Raw genomic sequence first — 16,172 nt, 5'->3', positions numbered from 1 at the left:
CACACACACACACACACACATACACACTCGATCTAAACCTGCTCCTACTCCATCTGTGTAAACGGGACCAGGGTCTGACTTCAGAATTCCTGTAGTTCAGCTTGTCAAAGGCCGCACATAAAGTTGTCTGGAAACTCCAGTTTTTGGATTTTTTTTTAAAATCTCGCTCGTTGGTATGGGCAAGGATTGATGCCACCCCCGTCCTCAAAAACAGTCTTAGCAGACTCTCCACAGAGATCTACTAAGGCAAAAAATACAAGGAAACCTGCATTTTTTTAAAGTTTAGCCATTTTTCTTCAATTGGGATCAAACAAACATTGTGGTCAATCAAAACAGCATTTTCCCATAAACAACATGTATAATGTTAATGTACGTGTTAATTGGTTCCTATTATAACAATTAGTTAATTTGCATCTAATTTTGCAGAAGATCAACATATTTTCCATATTATTGTTTATGGTAAAACATTATCCTTTTATACTTACTGTAGGTTGGTGCCTTGTTTTTTCTGTAGTAGTGAAGGGAATGTTCCCCCTTTTTGTAGGTTTTTTGGCCCAATTTCACTCTGATGGACGGTTTTCACCACTCTGGCTGCATGCATACTCCGCGATTGGAATTTTCATTATAGTGAAAAAAGAGCAGCAAGGTGCAACCTACCTAGTTAAATTAAAGAAATGAAAAGGATAAAATTGGTTTGGGGGGGGGGGTTGTTTAAAAAAAAGTGATTAATTATGTGGATTTAAATTATGTATTTACCAAATATAGGACAATGTGACAGATGCACATACAGCATTATTTATGACAAAACTTAAAAAAAAAGACATTTAAACTGTCACACCTGTTCAAACATTCCCACAAATGAGGAAAGGGGGAAAGAAAGCCACTTTGTTTTTTCGGAGCAAATTTCAATAATCAGGCTATGGAAACCTTCAACTGAGGAGGTCTGATGGTGAGGGCTCAGTTTTTGCCACACCTTTCAGGAGGGCGCTGGTTTATCATCAGGTCGCAAAGTAGCCGTTCACAAGCTTTAGTGCCTAATAAAGACAGTGAGTCCTTATCAACATATAACTGTAATGTAATTTTTATGGCTGGAAATATCAATATAGATTATTAAATCCCATTGCATCTGTATATCACTATGGCACTTGAATTCAACAGACTGTTGTCAATTTTAACCTTTAATATTACAATCATGGCTTATAAAAAAAATTAATTGTTTCACTCTTAGCAGAATCAGTATTCTAGTTTTCTAGTTTTTAGATTTCAGTATTATAGTTTTTAGTTTATAGTTATCTTCATGTTTATTACCAAACTAGGCTAATCATGTAGCATTAGGAATCAACAAAATCCTTACTTGGTGTCAGCCAAGCTCGCATCTCAAGAGGTGGGTGGGGCGCAGACTGGGAACAAGTCGCTGTCATGGTGGTGCACATTTTGGACGTGGTTGGTGACAGACTTCCATTTTTCCACGGCTTCTTCTCCTGTCTTGGAAGAGGATGCACACCAGTAAAGGTGGTTGATGATACTTCTCCTCCAGGCCAGAACCTCTCCACAACTACGCTCTTTCCCTAGTGCATCGATCTTCTTGGCAAGACCTTAAGTAGCAATTACAGAAAATAAAATGAATTAAAATATTAAACTTTTATCAGTTCTTAAATCATAGTTCAAGTTCATTTGTGCTTGTGTCATTGGAGTCACAAGTTTTTGATACTATGTTGCTGTTGTGTATACATCTGATTAATCTTAAATGCTGCCAAACAGTTACCCTTTGAGACATGCCAAGTATCGAAGTAATGCTTGATATCAGGTCGCTGCTCCCTCAGATACTTTTGTATCGAAGGATGCCGATCTGTGACGATAGCACCAACCCTTAACCCTGCTGATTCCAGGAACTGGAGGCTTCTCAAAAAACCTTCGCGTTCCATTCGTGGACTTGCACCCACTTCATTACTCTGAGAGATTAAAAAAATATCAATTTAGCAGACAAAAAGACATGTTTTGAGATGTAAAAAAAATTACATTTAGACTTTTATCCTGACAGTTAATAGATACCATAAACCAAGACAATGAGTATGTTTACATGCACAATAATTTTAAGTTTTGATAATTATCAAAGTGTTGTGTTTTTATACACACTCATTGCGAGAAAAGCCATACACAACAATGCCATTACAGATAATTGCAGTGCCATAGTAAATTGCATTTTACCTGGATTAACTGGATGTCCACCACCTTGTTGTCTTCCAGGTTCATCATTGTGTAGCTTCCATACTTGGCACAGTGTCCTTCAGGGGGGAATCAGAGTAGAACAGAAAAATAGTTTAGGACATTACTGGTTTATTGACCAAAACTGTCACATTGAACAACATTTTAATCCAATTTATCTACAGTGTATTCCAAAATGCAAAATTTCTTCAATGCTTCAGACATTACGTAATGCTTATACTTTGGTTGGAATGACAAGAGGAAACTGAATGTTGTTTTTTTTTTCTCTCAAAATTAACAAACCTGGGGAATCAGCTCTCATGTCACCACCCAAGACAACGGCCTTTCCATAATGCCTTGCCATCTCCAGCATTGTGTTTTGTTCAGTCCTCCAGTGCGATAAAATTGTTGGCTGGAGAAAGGTCTTCTGATGATTAAAAAACGTCCTGGGACATATACATTCCAGACAGAGTGCTGTCAGTACCTGGAAGATATCACATTACATAAGTATAAAAAATGTTAACAATGACCAATTTATACAATTTATTTTGTTTACACAAATGACAAACCTTGTGGGATCTGTATGTATGAAGCCCCACTGAAGGCTACTGCTGCCGACAAATGCAAATTCCCAGCCGGTGTACTCTGGATGTGTGGCTGGCTGTTCCACTTTGTTTTTTGGAGGCAGTGTGAACAGATCTATGCGATTTTGAAGCATAAAATGTATATATGAACAATATACAAAATGCCAATAATACAATAAATAAAATTATATTTGTTATAATTTTGTTATAATTATAAATTATATTAACAATTTGTCAGTGCTACATTTATGATCACCTGTGTGATGGATACAAATGTCCCATTTACAAATTTCTCAACTGTGCAGGTATGGCAGCATGCTTGACACTTCCGAAACAGCTGTAGCAAATTCTCTTCATACACCATGTATTTCCTGGCTTTGTATAGTGGTTGGCAAACCCTGGACAATCATAACTCATCAAATCATACTTTCTAACAAGGCATCTTGATTGATCATCTCAAACCTAACCTATATACCATGACATTTTTTACCATGTCTGAAGTTTTAGTGATAACCACATTTAGACTTACTTTTCAATGCTCTCTTGAGTGACATCAGGCTCATAGGTGACATCTGAACACTGGTTTGACGTGTATGTTGAGCTCTCCTCGAACACAGTGTCTTCCATGCGTGGCCTTTTAATTGGTGTTGAAGTGAGACACGGCGCTCCAATACCTGTACCAACACTCACACCAACAGAGTGGCCTAAAGGCTTCACCTGAACAGCTGAAAATTTCAACACACACATATGACAATCAAAAACACATGAAAACAGCACAAGAAGACTATTACCAGTTAATACAATGAAGATAAACAAAGCTAGTAGCCTATAACTTTACCTTTACTCCGTCTTTTCTGCTTGTGGGTTTCCGTTTGAACTGACACATTTTTCAAAGATGGTGCATGACATTGACAGGCCACATCACTTGATACAGGCTGTATAACAGGAAATGCATTATGTTATGATATGGGTACAAGGGCAAAATAGATTATGCAGGACTGCCAACTTTTGAGTTCAAATTGGAGTGAGAATTACGATTCAATTCATAAGCTTGAGATTATGATCTTGATTCAATATTGATTCAATTGGATTTATATACAATTTTTTTTTTTTTTTTTTGCAAGGAAAAAAAATATTATCTGAAATAATGTTGTAAACTATACAGAGAAACCTGTCAGTTGGTATCAAAATTGACAACTTGTATATATGTCGATTTTTAAAATAACTGACCAATAGCATGAGACATGGTTCATTTCAATAAGTTGTTCTGTATCTTTCAACATAAGTTACCCTTTGAAAAGTGTTAGAGATGACCGTTATGTCGAATCTGCTTGATTTAAGTGGTGATGTTGGTTTTTGGCGCGCACACGCCAATTCACGCGCAATTAACATGTATTTAGTTTATTAAGCTTAATCTGACAAAGTCATGTTGTGGAAGCCCTGTATGATTTTCAACGTCTCAAGAGCTTGGTTGTAGCTAGTTCAACTCACCGTCAAACTTTGTGAGGTACCAACGGTGTACACTGACGGGACAGCGTTATCTGTTAATGACAGATATCTCACAAACCCCATTTCGTATTCTGTCCAATTTATGAAGCATTCCCGCGTGAAGTGCTTCGAGCACATCCGTGACCACTCTGTTATCCCTCCTTCCTCGAAATGTAAAAAAAAAATCGAGCCACCTGGACCGTAACGAGGGAATTTTGGGGAAAGGGAAAAGTGTTCCGTGAGTTCTACAACCAAAAATGCACCTCCTCGCCATCTCTCCTTTCACGCGCTGTCAATGCTCGCAAACACACACAGGCAGCCTGTCTACTGTCAGTTGGAGGGGCGTGGTTACGGATTAAGCACACACCCAATTCCTCAAGCCTACGTCATCAGTGAAGGTCCTCCAATGCAGAGGGGAGGGGCATTTTCAGATTTTGATTAAAGATTATGAAGCCAAAAAATTTTTTTGTGTGGATTGACTCGCATGGATAAATTGTTCAGCACAAAACGATCAATTTAGGCGAACAAAGTAAATATAGTCAATTTTGATTTCATGTGGACTTTAAGACCTTTTAAAAATAAAATATTACGGCGATTGCACACAATCCGCCAATTAGAACACACCAAGAGCTAAATTCAGATGTTTGTGAGTTTTAAAATGAAATATTTGCTGCAGCCTGTCTGACAGCGCGAGACTTCTGAACACTTGAAGGGAAAAAAAGTCTACTTACAGAAACTACAGCCTTTTACATTAAAACACAGCGGCGAATCAACAAAAAACAATCAGAAGAACATATTATAGAGATGAAAATGAGTGTTTATGAGTGCTTGTGAGATTTTCTTTATCTAAGGGCTGAACATCACATCGATTGCTCTGCGCTCCAGAACACGGTGATGGTTTTTTTTTCGGCGGAGAACGGACAAATAAATACACATTTCATTTCACACTGACAAGCTGAACCAACATATGTTATTATTACCGGGTCAGATCTCATTAATAATTGATGTCTGGCCAGATCAGTGAGAAAGACCAGAGAGAAATCATCGCTGCATCAGCGCGTGCAGTCTCACGAGCTCACAATAAAAAGCATTTTTATAGTTTTAAGAGCTTTTTAAAATAAAATATTACCGTGAATGCACACAATCCACCCATTAGAACACAACAAGAGCTAAATTCAGGTATTTGTGAGCTGTTTGATTGTGAAAATTTAAAGACTATTTGACAGCGCTAGACTGTCTAAGGGCAGAATAACATCGATCTCTCGAGCTCCAGAGGACGCTGATTCTGGCAAGAACGAACAAATCAAGAACAAGGTTATTTCAAAATACATAATAGCTTGGCGAATATTAAACGAAAACAGTCACGTGAACATAAACAGTTGAGAAATAAATCTGAAGTGTATCATGATACTGGATTTTAATATTAAAGTGACTGCATTTACCAGCTGCTTTCTGTCTTTAATTTTAATCTATAAAAACAGGAAATCATTCGTCTTGGCTGCTTTTTTTGTATGTATTCATGTATTTATTATTATTATTATTATTATTATTATTATTATTTTTTTTTTTTTTGCTCTAACAAGAATTAATCTATATTTAACTAAATTATTATTTCTGCATCTAAACACCTATAAACCTAAAACATGCTCTATTAAACTATTGTTAGCAATTTCTTTATCGTCCAGTTTAACTGGTATACACACTTTTATTTTCATTGTATAATTTGTTTTTTTTTTAGATAATAGACAGTTACAGTGGTCTATAATAAATTTTAACAGGTTTTGTTCAAGCTGCTTAAAATGTTTGAAGTAGGCTCATTTTTTTAAATGTAAATCCTAAAAAAAAAAAACAAAAAAAAAAAACAAACAAACAAAAAAAAAAAAAAAAACAACTGGGAAAAACAGCCATATTTACGAAAAGGTGCTTAACCTATAGAAAAATAAAAAGTATGAATTAAATTAGTGTTTAATTTTTTAGTAATGACCATTTTTGTTGTCATAAAAAAACCTTCTTCTTTACAATACAGAATAACGATTGTCAATAGTAAATATTATGAAAACAATAACTGTTGTATTTTTCATCATTATATAGTTTATGTATTATATATTATATGTATTATAATTGTAAAAACAAAACAAATTTAGCAACTCACATAGTAATCATTCAACACTGCTTAAAAATGTAAGTTGAAAATTAAACTCATGATTAAGCATGAAATAAGATACAGAATCAGTAAATTCGATTTTAATGTGGGTATATTATCAGTAAACTAATCATTAAATATTTTATAATCAATCAAAAAATATTGCCCCCTTTCATAATGTTGTTAAAAAATGAAAGGCACAATGCTAATGTTGTCCACTCGATGGCGCCACAGGATAGCAAATACTTCAAGATATGTTCAAAGACTTGAAAATGTTTCATTTATGTAAATAAATCAAAAGGAAATGCATATCACATTCATTCTTTTTTCATAAACTTTAATAAAGCCCAATATAGTAATTATGCAAAAACTATCATCTCCGAAATACCATTATGTTTTTATCTTATTTTCATAGTATTGACAACATATTTCTCAAGTTATCACGCATTACTGAAAAAGGTGAAGAAGGGACACTATATTTGTTATCTATTTTCATGTTGTGCGTATAATAATTTACTTTGAAAAGAGACACGTCCATTGTTTAACTGCATCATCTACACAAACCATTGTGCTTGGACCCCTTATGATCACCTGGACTTAAACCACATTGTTTCAGTTACCTTCTGTGTCTTTTGGCCACAACGCTTCAGTGACAGGAATGTGAAATAGCAAACCCAGGGGAACAAATAAAAGGCATGACTTTATTTGCATCCATCTAGCCAACTCTATTACAGGTGTTCCACAGCCAAGACTCTTATTAGAATAGAAAATAGCAAGGGTTCGAATAAATAGTTTATTAATCATTTAATTTCACTTTCTTAATGAATATTGTTCTGTGTATGTGATTTCAAAGTCTTGATGCTTCGGATTAACCCGTTAATTGCCGTATCCCTTAAAACCTGAGTGCCAGAGGGTTACTGTAAATGCATGTGCCCGCTGGGCACAGTTTACCTGATGCCACCGGGGTGGCGTTTGCGCTGATGGCTTGAGCCCGCCATCGCTGCTTGCAGCTATATTTTTTATTTATTTTTTTATTAGTGCTATTACTTGTTGATCAGCAGTTTCTAGCCATGGATATTAGTAGAACATTAAAATATTGCAATATAAAATTGCTCTTTAAATCATCAAAACACTAAATTAAAAGTTAAAATCACAATCAAAAATGAAAATAAATAATAGAAAACAGATTAAATTAAACTTAGAGGAAAGCACATTAACTCATTTGAGCTAGTATTAGCTAGCTTAAATTTATTTTACAGTTACTGCTGTCATAGAAATGCACTTATATATGTAGCTTTAAAATTCTGCATGTGTCACATTTAATAACCAATAACACATATTTTAGCACAATGAATATTTTACTCAGAATTATTGCGCTACTATTCTTTTGAACTCCGTCTGTTTAGCGCACTTGCACGCAGCAGCACTTGAGCATTAGTGTCGGCCACATGGATATGTTTGCATGACTTTCTTACATTTACAGATAAAGAATATACCTGTGACGTGTCAGTTATGCACTAAGGAAAACACAACATCTCAGATGCATTAAACAGCACAAATATATTTGCTGTTTGCCATGGTGGATTGATTTGATCCATGATTGACATTACGGGCTGCTTAAGAATAAGCTGCACATCAAATGATCTTGACTCACTGAACCTGGATCAAATTAGTGAGATCATGTGAACTTAAATAATCATTTATGGAACCACTTTAGCCCCGATTGATTTGTTAGGTTATTTCAAGTTAGATTTTGGACTTTAATCCCTGCTATTCTTACCGTCTTTTATGAAACAGCCCCAAGGTCTTGTTCATTTGATAGCTGCAATGTTTTGAGGTGCTCAGTTCTGTTTGCCTGTTGCTGTACTTCATGTGCTTTTGCTATTTTATTTAATAAAGTTTGTGCTGCATTTGGATCCTACTCCCCCTTATCTCTGAGTCACCCAGCATTACAATGTGGTTGTTCAGAATCAAAAGATTTATTTAGGTTTTGCTTAATGCAGTTATTGTGCAGAATTATTGAACTGGATTTCCAATGAATCTCATATTACTTTTAATGCATGGAATTTGAAACCCATATAAAAGAGAAAATCAGTCAAATTTAGCAGTATAATTAGAAATCTATTATTAGATATCTGTTAGTGTACTCCTCTGTCTGTTCCATTAAAATTGTTATGTGATTTTCATTGGACAGCATTGCAGATATATCTGGAAAAAAAAATAAAAAAATAAAACACTGTGTATAAAGGCAAAATTACAAAAATAGCAAAAGCAGTCTCTGTCCATCAAATCAATACTGGTGCAAATGTGTTTGCAGAGAAGTTTATAACAAATCTTTAAATTCACTGGGAAGGAAAATTACTTTGGAAACAGAAATTTCCTATTTTTTAATCAACTTTTACTTCAGAACAAAGGTCAATACAGTGTCATTCATTCCTTTATATTATAGTCCTTAAAACATATTTGGATGGGACACATAATTATATTATTATCATCATATGTTATTCTGAGTTTCTCTGTTACTGTTAAAAGTGAATGTTAGGCCTATGCAGAAAGACTCTGTATGCTTGGTGTGCAAGTCTGAATGAGCCAGAAGTAATTCATAGTCTGGTACAATAATCACAGTGAGATGTGTGCCATCTGAAACACACACAACATAAAATAGGGCCTTATTCATGCTCAGATCATTTCCTGCAGACTCCAAGGAGGACATCCATACATGAGGATGAGGGATGGTTTTTCTACAAGGGAACATTTTCTCACCTCTTCTCTTTCAGACCAGCTAGCGGTGTGCAGTCTTGGCTGGTTGTTAATACTCTCCCGATGGAGCTGTTTGGTAAGGTAGGAGAGAAAATTGGAACTTTTTTGAGTTGCTGGTCCACTAGGGTTTCTGAGAGGGATCCACTCAGAGACAGTCAGGCTGGTTATTTGTCCCAAGAATGGGGCTCTGGAGGGACTGACTGACAGTGAGCGCTCACAGATGATCTTTCTACTGCTAGTTGGCACTGAATTTTTAAAGGGATACTCCACCCCAAAATTAACATTTTGTCATTAATCACTTACCCCTATATCATTCCAAACCCATAAAATATCAGTCCATCTTCGGAACACAATTAAATATATTTTAAATGAAAACTGGGAGGCCTGGGACTGTCCCATAGACTGCCAAGTAAATAGCAGTGTCAAGTCCATAAATGGTGTGAAAGTCGTCGTCAGAATACTCTTTCTGCCATCAGACGTGCAATCTTGGTTATATGAAGAGACAGGGACACTTTTTGTAAGCGAAGAAAACAAAAATAACGACTTTATTCAACAATTCCTTTGTCATCAGTGTCCTCTGTGTCTCTTCATATCACCGTATGCTGCGTATGCTCTTGTGTATGATTTGAGATTGAAGGATGCGCTGTTTTCTTTCAAATCAAAGCTAAGTACAAATAGAAACAGTGCATTGAATTGTGTTCCGAAGACGAACAGAGCTTTTACGGGTTTAAAGCGATATGGGGGTAAGTGATTTAATGACAAAATTTTCATTTTGAGATGGAGTATTCCTTTAATAAGTCACTATTTTCAAGGATATATATATATATATATATATATATATATATATATATATATATATATATATATATATATATATATATATATATACACACACACAGTGGGGCTCAAAAGTTTGGGCACTCCAGGTAAAAAATTGTATTAAATGTGCATAAAGAAGCCAAGAAAAGATGGAAAAATCTCCAAAAGGCATCAAATTACAGATTCGACATACTTATACTGTCAAAAAAAGTTTATGCTATAAACTCTGCAGGGTGCCCAAACTTTTGCAGATGCCATCTTTTTGTTTTCTGTTATTTTGAAAGTGTAAATGATGGAAATAAAATCTAACTTTTTTTGATTAAATTACATTTTAAACAACAAAACTGCTCTACTGCTTATTAAAATTCAAGATCATAAACTTTTGTCCACTAAATCAAAGCCACGTGGTATCGCCAACAAAATCATGTGGTGCAACCGACATGCAGAAAAAACAAACAAACAGGAATTACTGGAAAAAAGTTAAAACCCAGAACCTTAGCAAGGAGGGTAAAACTGCTGTCACTCCACTGTTACATACTGTACTCTGCCCCCGACCAACATTAAGTCTAGGGATTGCTTGCCAACACCATGTACTGTAGTTCTTTGACACAGGGCTTGTCTAAAATCATCTAAAGACCCCTGAGAAAGACTCCACTGTCTGCGCTCAGATATTTACATCCCAGCATTGAAATCAATTCTGCTCACCTCAACCTGACGAAACCAGCAGTATTTTAATGAGCTTAGTGGAGAACAGCACAAGCACATCCAAACTCAACTCTATAGAACTAGACCAAGTCTTCCCTACAGAAAATTCTGTTCAATGACATTGCTATTGGTTTTTAATCTATGAGTTAATCTTCAATTTAAGCAGATTTTATATATGAATTTACATTAACAATATAATATAATATATGATTTAATATATGATATGAATATAATATAATGTAATAGTATATAAAATAATATAATATAATACTTTATATAATATTGTTCTTAAAATTATAGTTTACCCTGTTATCATTTACTAAACCTACATGACTTTTTCCTCCTCTGTAACAAAAAAATGTTTTTTTTTTTTTTTTTTTGAGTGTGAGCATTCTCAGTATTTTCCACTTATTTATTTATTTTACCCATACAGTGAATGCCAACAGTGATGTTTGTACCGCAATATCTTTTAAAATATTCTCTTTTGTGTAGGGGAGGAAATCATATAGGTTTAGAATGACATGAAGGTGAGTAACTGATAACAGAACACCTATTTTTGGTTGAACTATCCTTTAACTGTATGACAAAAAAATAAAGAAGCTGCAAAATAGGCACAAATAAAAAGGCAGTGAGCTGTGACCTTATGTGCAGGGAATGTAGCAGTAATATATTCTTCTTTACTCCATATTAGTCATTGTGCTGATATTATGAATCTATATGACCCTCTGGTATCTGTGGGTAATCAATCATTAATCTGTGAAAAAATGTTGACATGTCATTTTGAGCTTGATCAAACAACAGGACAGAGTTCTTCTATGTGATTCTATGTGAACTGATGTGACACTTCCAGAAAAGATTTCAGTGGCAAAAAAAAAATGAATGCTTAGAACTTCTTTATACTTCATATTCTAGATCTTATTAAATATTATACGGAGGGATTCACTATAAATGAATAAGGCCTGTTGATAGTATTATTTTCAGATGCTGTCTGCTTTGTTTTATCAGCCAATTCGGTAACAGACAAATCAAATAACAGCACAAACATGCCTGAAAAACTGGTGCCAAATGCAATTTGCAAAGCACAGTTGCACATTGTGAAAGAATGATAGCAACTGCATTGTCTAATGTTCTAAACATCTTTCTAATAAATATTTATTCCTATTACCCAGTAGAAGTCATGGCTTTCTGATAAGGCATTTGTCTTCAGGCATATTGCTAATTTATTATATATAGGATAACAAACTTCTGTTTATGCTGACAACTTTTAAGAAACTTAGAAACTCAGAAAGTACTTAGAAACTTAGAAAGTACACAAAGACACGGTCAAATGAGCTCTGATTTACCTTAGGGCACCAGTCATCAAGCGAGAGAGATTATTTAATTATTTGTTATTTCATTACCTGCAAATGTGCCTCCAGAAATGTGAAGAGTCAGTGAAAAACCACATGATCAGCAATACAGGCGAAGAATGACAATGTAAAATATAGCTGCAAGCAGCGATGGCGGGCTCAAGCCATCAGCGCAAACGCCACCCCGGTGGCATCAGGTAAACTGTGCCCAGCGGGCACATGCATTTACAGTAATCCTCTGGCACTCAGGTTTTAAGGGATACGGCAATTAATGGGTTAATCCGAAGCATCAAGACTTTGAAATCACATACACAGAACAATATTCATTACGAAAGTGAAATTAAATGATTAATAAACTATTTATTCGAACCCTTGCTATTTTCTATTCTAATAAGAGTCTTGGCTGTGGAACACCTGTAATAGAGTTGGCTAGCTGGATGCAAATAAAGTCATGCCTTTTATTTGTTCCCCTGTTTGCTATTTCACATTCCTGTCACTGAAGCGTTGTGGCCAAAGACACAGAAGGTAACTGAAACAATGTGGTTTAAGTCCAGGTGATCATAAGGGGTCCAAGCACAAATGGTTTGTGTAGATGATACAGTTAAACAATGGACGTGTCTCTTTTCAAGTAAATTATTATACGCACAACATGAAAATAGATAACAAATATAGTGTCCCTTCTTCACTTTTTCAGTAATGCGTGATAACTTGAGAAATATGTTGTCAGTACTATTAAAATAAGATAAAAACGTAATGGTATTTTGGAGATGATAGTTTTTGGGCTTTATTAAAGTTTATGAAAAAAGAATGAATGTATATGCATTTTTGATTTATTTACATAAATGAAACATTTTCAAGTCTTTGAACAGATCTTGAAGTATTTGCTGTCCTGTGGTGCCATCGAGTGGGATAACATTAGCATTGTGCCCTTCATTTTTGAACAACATTATGGAAAGGGGCCAATATTTTTTGAGTGATTATAAATATTTAATGATTAGTTTACTGATAATATACCCACATTAAAATCGAATTTACTGATTCTGTATCTTATTTCATGCTTAATCATGAGTTTAATTTTCAACTTACATTTTTAAGCAGTGTTGAATGATTACTATGTGAGTTGCTAAATTTGTTTTTGTTTTTTACAATTATAATACATAAACTATATAATGATGAAAAATACAACCGTTATTGTTTTCATAATATTTACTATTGACAATCGTTATTCTGTACTGTAAAGAAGAAGGTTTTTATGACAACAAAAATGGTCATTACTAAAAATTAAACACTAATTTAATTCATAGTTTTATTTTTCTATAGGTTAAGCACCTTTTCGTAAATATGGCTGTTTCCCAGTTTTATTTATTTTTTTTTTTTTTTTTTTTTTTTTTTAGGATTTACATTTAAAAAAATGAGCCTACTTCAAACATTTTAAGCAGCTTGAACAAAACCTGTTAATATTTATTATAGACCACTGTAACTGTCTATTATCTAAAAAAACTAATTTATTATGAAAATAAAAGTGTGTACACCAGTTAAACTGGACGATAAAGAAATTGCTAACAATAGTTTAATAGTGCATGTTTTAGGTTTATAGGTGTTTAGATGCAGAAATTTAATTTAATTAAATATAGGTAGATTAATTCTTGTTAGAGCAAAAAAAAAAAAAAATAATAATAATAACAATAATAAATACATACATGAATACATACAAAAAAGCAGCCAAGACGAATGATTTTCTGTTTTTATAGATTAAAATTAAAGACAGAAAGCAGATGGTAAATGCAGTCACTTTAATATTCAAATCCAGTATCATGATACACTTCAGATTTATTTCTCAACTGTTTATGTTCACGTGACTGTTTTCGTTTATATTCGCCAAGCTATTATGTATTTTTGAAATAACCTTGTTCTTGATTTGTTCGTTCTTGCCAGAATCAGCGTCCTCTGGAGCTCGAGAGATCGATGTTATTCTGCCCTTAGACAGTCTCGCGCTGTCAAATAGTCTTTCTATTTTCACAATCAAACAGCTCACAAATACCTGAATTTAGCTCTTGTTGTGTTCTAATGGGTGGATTGTGTGCATTCGCGGTAATATTTTATTTTAAAAAGCTCTTAAAACTATAAAAATGCTCTTTTTATTGTGAGCTCGTGAGACTGCACGCGCTGATGCAGCGGTGATTTCTCTCTGGTCTTTCTCACTGTTCTGGCCAGACATCAATTATTAATGAGATCTGACCCGGTAATAATAACATATGTTGGTTCAGCTTGTCAGTGTGAATTAAATGTGTATTTATTTGTCCTTCTTCTCGCCGAAAAAACCATCACCGTGTTCTGGAGCGCAGAGCAATCGATGTGATGTTCAGCCCTTAGACAAAGAAAATCTCACAAGCACTCATAAAACACTCATTTTCATCTCTATAATATGTTCTTCTAATTGTTTTGTGTTAATTCGCCGCTGTGTTTTAATGTAAAAGGCTGTAGTTTCTGTATGTAGACTTTTTTTCCCTTCAAGTGTTCAGACGTCTCGCGCTGTCAGACAGGCTGCAGCAAATATTTCATTTTAACATGTTAACAGCTCACAAACATCTGAATTTAGCTCTTGGTGTGTTCTAATTGGCGGATTGTGTGCAATCGCCGTAATATTTTATTTTTAAAAGGTCTTAAACAAGAATAAACTCGTTTGTTGTGAGCTCGTTGAGACTGCACGCGCTGTTCGGAGCGGTGACATATCTCTCGTCTATCTCTCTGTTCTCTGTCGCCAGACATCAATTATTAATGAGCCCTACTGACCCTCTAATAATAATATATGTTGGTTTAGCTTGTCAGTGTGAATTAAATTGATTTATTTAGTTGTATTTTTTAACCGATTTAAAAGTGAAAACTAAGCGAGACTCCTCCCTCACAGTCCCGGGAATTGCTCCTGTAGAGGCGCATTTTCTCTCAGACAATGAAAGTCTCAGCACACATACATTCCTCACACAGAGCCAAAAATCCATATTTAAATCAAAATAGCCGACTTCCTGTTGGTCGTAGCTAATGACTGGTAAATTAGAAAGTTGTCCGTCTTAATAAGAACAATATATGTACCGAGTTTGGTGTCTGTAGCTAAAACTAAGCCCCCCACACTTTTGACAAAAGGTGGCGCTATAGAGTGCCTTCTCCACGCCCTTTTATGACCTTTTGCCAGTGTCTAGCTATCATTAATACTGATATGTGTTCTGAGTTTCATGAAATTCTAAGCATGTTATCTGCCTCAAAATCAGAATATAGGCTATTATACAGAAAAATATTCCAGTTTGATATGTTGCCATGGCAACACTATATTAGATATCAATATCCCCTCAACAGTTTTACATGGGCCGTGTTTTTGGCATTATTCTGATGAAGTTTGAAGCAAATTGAGTAAAAATAAGATGCTGAATTCAAAGCATTTTGAAAATGACACACTTCCTGCTGCCAGTTGGTGGCGCTATAATGTTGACTCTTAATAGTCACATATATGCGATCGGCATCATACAACGAACAAATTGATGAAGTTTAATTAAAATCAGGAAATGTATGTGGATGTTATTAGACACTTCCTGTTTCTCATTTCTCGCCATAATTTCAACGCCTCGCCACAAGCAAACCGTTCGAGATATCAAAAAATCCCCTGTCAATTTTGCATCCCCAATGTCTTGAGATCATTTTGACCAAGTTTGCTGGCAATCGGGTAAAAAACCTATGACAAGAATATCAAATTCCAGAGCATGCACTTTTTACATAGCTCTAAATAGCTGACTTCCTGTTGGGCGGAGCCTATGACATGCAATACGAAAGTTGTTCGGCACAATGAGATCTATATGTGTACTGAGTTTCATATGAATACGTGCAAGTATGTTTGAACTATACATCAACATTTCTGACTGTGTTCCAGGGGGCGCCGTAGAGCCCCTGTGCCACGCCCGGGTCTCAGCCTCTGCAGCCTCCTAATGGCCACAGATTCTAAGGTGTGTGCAAATTTTCAAGAGTTTTTGAGCATGTTAAGGGCCCCAAAAGCCCCCACAACTTTGACGAAAAATAAGAATACTAAACCCTAAATAGCCAACTTCCTGTTGGGCGGAGCCTATGACATGC

General features: G+C 35.0%; 1 protein-coding gene across 1 annotated transcript; it reads right to left on the bottom strand.

The window, feature by feature from the left end:
• Positions 1-2,757: 2,757 nt before the first annotated feature.
• Positions 2,758-4,454, bottom strand: LOC122134776. The gene is made up of 5 exons (XM_042711520.1): positions 4,281-4,454; positions 3,628-3,724; positions 3,319-3,514; positions 3,046-3,187; positions 2,758-2,904 (listed from the first exon to the last, which is right to left on the bottom strand). Exons 1-5 carry the CDS (start codon positions 4,413-4,415, stop codon positions 2,758-2,760), a joined length of 717 nt encoding a protein of 238 aa, XP_042567454.1. The 5' UTR covers positions 4,416-4,454.
• Positions 4,455-16,172: the final 11,718 nt, after the last annotated feature.

The sequence above is a fragment of the Cyprinus carpio genome, chromosome A21 (genome assembly GCF_018340385.1).
Source record: "Cyprinus carpio isolate SPL01 chromosome A21, ASM1834038v1, whole genome shotgun sequence".
Lineage (NCBI taxonomy): Eukaryota > Metazoa > Chordata > Actinopteri > Cypriniformes > Cyprinidae > Cyprinus > Cyprinus carpio.
The sequence above is the reverse complement of the archived record's forward strand: the minus strand, read 5'-3'. Positions and strand labels throughout refer to the sequence as shown.

Excerpts from the sequence above, each read along its gene's own strand:
- LOC122134776 (XM_042711520.1), bottom strand. The coding sequence starts at position 4,415 with ATGTGCTCGAAGCACTTCACGCGGGAATGCTTCATAAATTGGACAGAA. Across the intron at positions 3,725-4,280 it reads GTACCTCACAAAGTTTGACG|CCTGTATCAAGTGATGTGGC; the intron begins GTGAGTTGAACT and ends CCTGTTATACAG. Across the intron at positions 3,188-3,318 it reads ACTCAAGAGAGCATTGAAAA|GGTTTGCCAACCACTATACA; the intron begins GTAAGTCTAAAT and ends ATGATTGTCCAG.